This window comes from Nestor notabilis, unplaced genomic scaffold (assembly GCF_000696875.1).
Source record: "Nestor notabilis isolate BGI_N333 unplaced genomic scaffold, ASM69687v1 scaffold5047, whole genome shotgun sequence".
In the NCBI taxonomy this organism is placed as follows: domain Eukaryota; kingdom Metazoa; phylum Chordata; class Aves; order Psittaciformes; family Psittacidae; genus Nestor; species Nestor notabilis.
The window spans coordinates 48,797-57,828 of NW_009937663.1; the positions used below are offsets into that span (position 1 = coordinate 48,797).

Below are 9,032 nucleotides of genomic sequence, written 5' to 3' on the forward strand. Positions count from 1 at the left end.
AAAAGAAAAATAGTAAAAACCCAAACCAGTTCGCATCCTTCTGCAGAGTACAGCATGGATACCTTGGGGAGTGGTTCTGCTTCATAACATTGTGAACTATTCACATCTAAAATTAGTCTGTGGTGCTTTTATTATAACCAGAATTGCTGGAGGAAACAGAAAAGCTGATGAAAGAAAAAATTGAAGTACAGCGTCAAGCTGAAAAAGAGTATGGTGACCTTCAGAAGCAAGTGAAAGTCCTGGAAATAGACTTGGAAGAACAGGTCAATCGTTTCATAGAGCTAGAACAAGAAAAAAATGCAGAACTAATGGACTTAAGGCAGCAAAACCAGGCTTTGGAGAAGCAACTTGAGAAAACAAGAAAATTTCTAGATGTAAGTATGGTAAAAGGCTAGTTCCGTGAGGGTGGGTGACCACCTGTACTGAGGTTTCTGCCAGCAGGAAACGCTACTTTTTTCAGATTCTGAGCAAACATAAAAAAGCACACAATACTACCAGTGTTACAGGTTCCAGCCCAAGAGTTTCATTAATGTTTTAGAAGCTGAAAATTCATTCAAGATGCTTCCTTAAGACTGCTCTGTATTTCTTAGTGTAACTCAGTAGACTTAAATGTTTAAAATAATGGGAAACTTCTAAAATTAATGAAGAAACTTTTTTTGTGACTTCCATTTTTAGCAGCTGGTAGAAATTCCATGTTTTTCAATAAAGTCGGTTAGAATTATTTTAAAGTCTGTGCAAGGTCCAGCACCTGAGCTGGGGCAACTGCTATCTGTATAGGCTGAGGGATGAAGGGATTGAGAGCAGCCCTGCAGAGAAGGACTTGGGGGTACTGGTGGGTAAATTAGCTGAGCATGAGCTGGACTTACAGCCCAGAAGGCCAATTGTATCCTGGGCTGCATGGAAAGAAGCACGGCCAGCAGGTTGAGGGACGTGATTCTCCCCCTGTACTCTGCTCTTGTGAGACCCCACCTGGAGTACTGCATTCAGCTCTGGGGTCCCCAAAACAAAAAGGATGAGACTTGTTGGAGCATAGTTTCTTTTATAGTTATCCTTTGTAGTACCCAAGAATCTTACCTCTGAGATACTAAGCTGAACCTTCCAGCCAGTTATATTATGTGCATTTGTCCCCATTCACAGTGGCAGCTGCCTCTATTGTACCCAACTTTTCCTGCCTCAGGCTGCCTCTGCAATTTTGTTTTAGACTCTACCCCATTTTCAGCAAACACCATCTTCCCCACCTCCTTCTTTTCCCATTTTATTCCTATTAAGTGTCCTGTTAAACTGCAGTTGAGAGAAAACTATTATCTCTGTGCTTTCTCTGTTAACTCTCTAGCTGACAGCAGTAGAATGCAATAATATTCTTACATAATAAATATAATGCCCTGTGGCACCTTCTCTGCATAATCTATTACTAAGCAGTATTAAAGGAGAGATTTTTATCCAGATACTCCTTACTACAAATGGATTTGCTTAATTTAATCTTCCACAGTTAGAATATTATTTTTCTCACTGAAACTAGTGTGTCATAATAGGACAAGGTTCAGAAGTAGAAATTCCTATTAAAAGTCTCACAGTTATAAATGCATTATGGTTTGGGATTATCAATAGCAGGAGAGTTACAGACTACCGAGATGAGTAGCTGTTTGTAATAACAGCATTAGAATTCTTTTGTTTCCTCAAAACAGCATGTGAGTTTTTAAAATCTGCAACTTGTAAATGTTGAGGTTTTATTCTGGTTTCCTGAATTTTTGCAAAATACTTTGTTGCTAGACAGAAGCATTCCTCTTTGTATCAGATACTTCAGCTAGTTTATTTTCATGCATCTGGTAAGGTTTGTCTGTTTTACAAAGGGGCATTTAAAGGTGATGCTTCACTGGATATAACAGCTGAAATGGCTCAAAAGTTAAAACTGAAACGCAAAATTCAAACCATTTATAGTATTTAACGGGGTTTCACTTTTAGCTCCTCATCAATATTAACACAGAATTAATTTCTATTCTTAATTTATAATTATGCTACATATATCAAAGACAAATATTAAAAAAGAAAATTTAAAGATCCTGGCTTATTACCATTCATGTGGTGTACCTGGAACGGAAGAAACAAAACTGTTATTTTTGCGAAATAATACTGAATGTATTTATGCTGCCCTCATTTTTTAATTAAAAGTGAAATTTTAATTAAAAATGCCCCAAATGTTGAAAGGAGGTTTTGTTAATGGTAGGTGCAAGAGGATCTGCTACCTTTAAAAATACTGACATACTGTTACCAGCCTCACATTAATGGAAATATGTAGTAGTAATATACTTAATTTAGATGGAAATCAAATGGTGTATCCACATAATTTCTTAACTTTCAGGAGCAAGCAATTGACCGAGAGCACGAGAGGGACGTATTCCAGCAAGAGATCCAGAAGCTGGAACAACAGCTTAAGATTCCACAAAGGAGTCAGCCTGTCAATGAACATCAAACCAGAGAGGTAACACATTTTATTACTTGTACTCAATGAATATAAATGACAAGTCAACAGCTGTTAAGAGACTGTAATGAAGCTATGTTATGGTGTACCTAATCTGCATCTATTTTCGAGTCAGGAAGGTAAATCTCCTTAGAATTAAGAGTAAGGTGTTGGGGGAAAGTGGTGAAACTGTATTTTGGGGGTTTCTTGGTTGGTTGGTTGGTTGGTTGTTTTTAGAAGTAGACATACAGCGACTTCATAACTTTTTCAAAAATGCTCTGTCATATAACTTAATTTAGAAAATCCACTTTTTTTCAAAAGCCTGTGGAAACATTCAGGACTACTTTAGCGATTTTATATGTTCTTATGCTGTTTTGTGACATCCTGTTTATAGCACAGGTACACAACTGAAGGAATTGAGTTACGAAGTTTTACCACCTGACATGTAGTAGCACTGTCTCTGTACAGTTGAACCTCCCTAGTGGAAGTCTGTCTCCACTGAAACATATTTAGTGACTAGAACAGTAGCTCAGGGGAGTCTCAGAAAACTCTTATACCCAGCAAAATCAAGAAAAGTGGTAGCAGCACAAATGCTATACATTATGAAGCTCTTGCGTGTTTTATTTGATGACTTGTTAGTCAGTTAAATTGCATTTTATTTTTTGAGAGTTTTCTTGTGTCCTGCTTCTTGAGCAAGGCTGATATATTTGCATTATTTTCTTGCCTGATTTTCAGTATTAAAATGCCTGAGATTTTCAAATTAAAGTTCTTATTGAGGTAGTTCAGTTTTTATAATTCAATTCTTAAATATTATCAGTATTTAGTATTCTATATTTTATAGTTTGGGATCATACACATAATAGAACATAAGTTGAAGTGTGTGAGATGTAAATTATCTAAATTATTTAATTACTTACAATTCTCAGATTTAGAAGTGTAGGGGGGCTTTATATATTTTATTACAGAAGTCTGTAAGAAATCTTAGTCAAAGTATTAATTCAGCACTATGTGATATGGCTGTCAGCAGCATCTGTAACAGTGAATCTTCCGGAAGTAGCTGGGTGCATGTTAACGCATATGGAGCAATTCCCTATCCGTTTCCTTCTATTGCAAAGTGTGTACACACTCCTCTCCTGTTGAAACATTCCACAGATGTCTCAGACTTTAGCACATGTAGTTTTCCTGAATCCAAATTGTTCATTTTGAGTTCATTTTGTTACCTATCTGGTTAAAATTTGGGGCATGGGTAGCATGTGAATTCTTAATTTGATAACATCCTGAAAAGTGACCTTTTTTTTTTTGTGCAGAACCTATATGTAAAAATCATCCTGATTTATACACACATATGTATATACCTTAAATTTGGCAGATATGCTACAATGAAAATTTAAAACATGCTTTAAAATGAAAGATAACTATAACTGTGATGAAAATTCTGAGATTTGTATTAGATGCTTCTAAGTTAGATTGGATAGGGAGAAAGATAGACAATAAGATGGTGTCTGCAAACAGCTGCAACAGGTGTAGCAGCTATTTTAGAGATACTTTACAAATTATACAGAGAATTTCCAATGGCATATTATATTTGCATTTAATTTTTATGAAGTGAGGCACATAGTCTTACTATATATTTTGATGTCATAAAGTTACTTGGAATATTTAATAAATAATACCTTTTGTCATTATTTCTCATGCTTTTCTGAGGTAACAGCTTTATTTTTTCATAGTTGTAAGGTTTCTGAAATGCTCTTCTGCTTTGTGTGAATGCCGTGAACATTTTTTGTCAATAACCGTTTCTTTTTTACTGTTGTTCCAGCTTACTCTGTCAACTTATTCCAGGGAGGGTTGTAGTAAAGGGTTTGCTCTAGACTTGATTTTTCTTTTTCCATTTCTCTCTCAGGACTTTTCTGTGGTCACTTCAGACTTTGATGTTACTCATGGATGGATAACGTCAATAATACCATCCTGTCACCTTTATGTTCTGGTCCTCCTCTCTCCTATCTATTGAAATGCTTTGAGTCTTCTACCTTTTGGCTACATCGTAACTTCCTAATTGTAAATACTGAAATCAGTTTTTTGAGTGGGACAAACATTTCTTTCCATGTCTTGTGCTTGATTGCTTAGCTTAACTCAGGTCTTAACTCTGTGCATCAGGCCTAGTACCATGGATTTGTTACTGATCTTTATCATCTGTAATTTTGATTAATTGTTTCTGAAATCCTGCTAGAACTGGGATCATTCCTATCTCTAACTACTTCAGTTACTCTTTTAATATGCTGTATAGAGAGTGAAATTATATCACCCATCACATCTGTTTGGTCCCATGTAACAAAAACACCAGGAAACCAAAACTTCCTGATTCTCAAGACTGAAGTATAGCAATTCTCTTCAATGTTAAAGGCATATCCTAAAACTCAGTGGGTCTTCGTGTCACTGATCAACTCCTTATTTTGAATAATTTTGTCACAGATTTTTAAAACTATGATATTCTTCAAAGATGCAAATAGCATCTTGACCTTAGGGTCAAGATATTCCATTTGTAGATGTTAAAGGTATCTCTTTTTAGTGGGCTTCATAGGAATGCCATAAGACTTGCTTTTAACTGATTAGAGAGTCTGAAGGGTTCAGAAGATAAGGTCAGTTGTAGAGAGCACGTGATACAGCACAGCACATATCACTTCTCAAAAAATGTTGTTTGTATTTGTTGGATGTAGCACTACAGTGTCCTAACTTCATATTCCGTTTCACCTAAAGAATAGGAGTTTTGTTATGAGGAAAAAAAAATAGTGATATCTTTTCCCTGACAAAAATGAGTGCTGTTGCTATTGCTAGCCAACCCTTCCAGTCTGGTACAATATATTCATCTTCTTGCTATATTGTCACCAGGTTGAACAGTTAACAAATCATCTAAAAGAAAAAACAGACAAATGCAGTGAGCTTTTGCTCTCTAAGGAGCAACTTCAGAGAGATATACAAGAACGAAATGAAGAAATTGAGAAACTAGAATGCAGGATAAGAGAACTGGAACAAGCCTTAATCATCAGTGCAGACAACTTGCAGAAGGTATTGTTTGGTCTAAAAGTAACATGTAGTTATTACTTTCTTATATTCTTGAGAACAAAACAGTATATCTTTTTTTATCTGTTTATTGTTACTATTATTTATATTTAAAGGTGGAGGAAAGGAAACAGTTTGGCACCATCATAGTAAAGGGAGAATTACCTCTTGAAGTGCAACTGCAAGCTGAACGAGAAGCTGTGGACAGAAAGGAAAAGGAGGTAAATACCTGTGAAACGTTCCATGTTTCTGCTGATATTTTGATTTGTTAATTTTTGCTTTCCTGTTGAGTTTAGTGAGGTATAAAGGTGAATTTTTTTAACAGATTGAAGAGACAGCAGTCCACATGCCTTTGAAATTCTCTTGTGAGCTAACATAACTGTTGTTATTGTCTGTATTAATGCTTACAAGAGTGTTTCTGGAACCAAAATTGAGTCCAGTTAAGAAAAAACAGAGTGATTTCAGCTGATTTTTAGTGAGTTTTAAAACTCCATTCAGTTTAAAAACAGACTTTTGCTTGTGCATACCAAAGCAGTTTACTGTAGGCATTGCACTTGAAAATTGGGACATTTCATTTTTGGTATGACTGTCTACTCCTTTTCCACCCTTTGTTTTGGAAACATAGGTGACAAACCTTGAGGAACAACTGGAGCAGTTCAGAGAGGAGCTAGAAAATAAAAATGAAGAAGTGCAGCAATTGCACATGCAACTAGAAATTCAGCGAAAGGAGGCCACTACACACTTGCAAGAACTTGAACAGGAGAACAAATTATATAAGGTAGGTGTGTTACAGAGAAGCCTAGCGCTTTGTTGTAGAAATACATTATTGGAAAAAAGCCAAGATACAGAATTCTCTCAAGCATGTCACAGTTCAACTTGTAAAATATTAATAAACTCATGTAACTCTTATTCCATGCAGTTTGTTTATATTAATTCCTTTGCCTTAAATACTCATACAAGAATATGCAGAAAATGTTATGTACAACTGTAACATGGGTTTGTGGGGTTTTTTTTGTAGGATGAAATGGAAATACTGGGACTAGCTATCCAGAAATCTGAAGAATCCACCGTAAAGGACCATCACTTAGTGGCTGGGAGGCTCGCTCACATCATGCGAGAAAAGGAGCAGGAAATAGATAATCTTCATGAACAAATAGCAAAACTGCAACAGCAACTTGAAGCCACAACTGATAACAAAGTACATACTTTTAAAATCTTTTTCAGAGTTCTGCTTTGTGTTGCTAGCTGTTTAAAGAAAAAAAACCCTCAGTCCCCCCACCAGTTACATCATCTTGCATTGCTGCCTTAATTTAAAAATGCAGATGCTTCAGTTTCAAGCAATGCTTTAACCCTTATCTGGTTTTTCTAATCTTTTTTTGAAGGGTATGTTTTGCTTGCTTTTCTTATTATTATTCTGCCTAGTTTCTGATTGAGTTTTTCTCTTAAATTCTTTTTCATTCCTTATTCTTCTCAACATTCATTCTACCATCTGCTCTACAATGACTTACTTTTGGTTGTTACATTTCAGTGAAACCTGTTGGGTCACAACTGATTTTTATAGGGTCTTTTAGCAGTTAAACTTTTATGCTCCATGAGCTTGTGTAAATACTTTACCATCATACCAAAGCTGCCAACATCCTTAATCCAGTTTGAAGTGTGGTGGACGTGCAAAAAAAACTCAAACAACTGTGTTTTGTTAGAAATGGAGAGCAAGAAGAACATAATCAGATTCATCTTTCTTTTATTTACTGAGAACTAACATCTGTAGATTTCTGTTCATATATTCACAATTCAGTTATGTGTATTTATGATAATAAGCTGCTTTTTCTGGCTTACTTCCATTTTATACAGCTATAAAGCATTTGATTTCAACAGAAATTCTACTTACTGTTCATTGATGTGACAGAAGAAACAGGCCTTCACTTTCTTTTTATAGAAAGAAAATGGAATTTTTTCAGTGGATGAAATTTTCATTTTGGCCATTTTAAATGTGAACGTTCATTAGTCATAATATTTAACCCCAAAGCAGTAAGGTGAGAACAGTAGTTCTGTTAACCTTCAATATATGGTAACTTTCTACTGTTAAGTCCACTAAGATAGAGCTGTGACCAAGCTGGATATTTTCACTAAGTTCTGTGCAATTTATGTATTAATGAACCTCAGTGAATAATGAAAAAATTGTTAATTGGGTTTAGGAAATTGGATTTAGGAAAGATCATACTTTAGGAATCCAGAACGGTTCTGCATTATACAGTGACCACAGTAATATGGTTACATTTCTTCTCTTGAGAAAAATACCCAGGATTGAGGTATAATTCATTTTAATGATTGCTTCTTTTCCTGTTATATAAAATTTAATTTTCTTAATTTCACCCTCACTCAGTTATATTTTCCAGGACATAAGAATGCTCTGCTTAATTATGAGATCAGTATTGAATATGAAGTGATTTTTCTTAGGTTAATCCCTTTCCTAGTCCCTTGGACATCTTCATCCCATTAAGTGCTTTTCTTTTAATTGCTGTATTTGTCTTCTATGGTGCTTTATTCCATTATGTTATGAAGAACAGAAACTATTATGCTGTTGATAGCAATCACCAGGATCACTGTTCTGTTCTTTTGAAAACTGTTGGCTTATCTACATTTTATTGAGTGGTTTTGAACTTCCTATGGTCTCTGTGGATTTTTAAAAATAAGTTCTAGGTTGGCAAATCAGCCCCTCTAATTTATATGGTCACATTTGTAATTTTTTTGTACATATTATACTTACTACACAATTACGTTATTATTCTATTTAGCTAACTAAACCTAATGAAGTATTGACAGATAAAGGAAAAATCACAGCTATTTTAGTAACTAATTTAGTCATCTTTCTTCTGCCTATTTTTTTTTTTTTTTTTTTTAATTCTTCATGTTTCTGAAAGGCCCTTTTACAGTTCCTACCTCCTGTAGGTACCATTACATTTTGTTTCATAGTATCTCTTCCTGAATATTTTTGACAGATTTCTTTCTGCCTTTTATGGTATAGAAGCACTGTTCATTTCAGATATCCAGACATTCCCTTAAGAAAATACATCCACTTTGTTTCTTCAGTGTTTCATATGTCTGTGAATATTACAAATGCTTTCACTTAATTTGATGTTTTCACACCTATTTTGCAGTTCATTATGATCACAGGCTACTTTGTCAGTCTTGAAGATGTCCTGATTCCCATAAAGCTTTACAAGAGACATCAAGAAATTCACAGAGAACACACTTTCTTTTACAAGATGTTACAATGTTTGATTAAACGGTTGCTGAAATCCTGGAGAAAAATTATCTGAGGTTTTAATAGTTACCCATTATGAAGTTCTTTTCTTTTGTTTGTTTTCTTCTTTTCCCAGGTTATTGAAGAACAGAACGAACATATTCAGGAGCTTGAAGCCCAGATAGAATGTCTGAAAAGTGATCAAGAATGCATAAAGAAAAAAAATTATGAGGAAGTAGAGCAGTTGCATGATGTTATCGACAAGCTTCAGCA

The 9,032-nt window shown here is 34.9% G+C and overlaps 1 protein-coding gene across 1 annotated transcript in view; it reads left to right on the plus strand.

The window, feature by feature from the left end:
• The window catches only part of AKAP9 (A kinase (PRKA) anchor protein 9), a 72,523-nt gene that overhangs the window by 43,807 nt on the left and 19,684 nt on the right, over positions 1-9,032 (plus strand). Inside the window, 8 exon segments of the mRNA XM_010018914.1 lie at positions 142-374; positions 2,360-2,479; positions 5,345-5,521; positions 5,632-5,736; positions 6,141-6,293; positions 6,534-6,713; positions 8,896-9,030; position 9,032. The exon segment at position 9,032 is cut by the window's right edge and continues 965 nt beyond it. Of these exon segments, the coding sequence (XP_010017216.1) occupies positions 142-374; positions 2,360-2,479; positions 5,345-5,521; positions 5,632-5,736; positions 6,141-6,293; positions 6,534-6,713; positions 8,896-9,030; position 9,032 (1,104 nt within the window).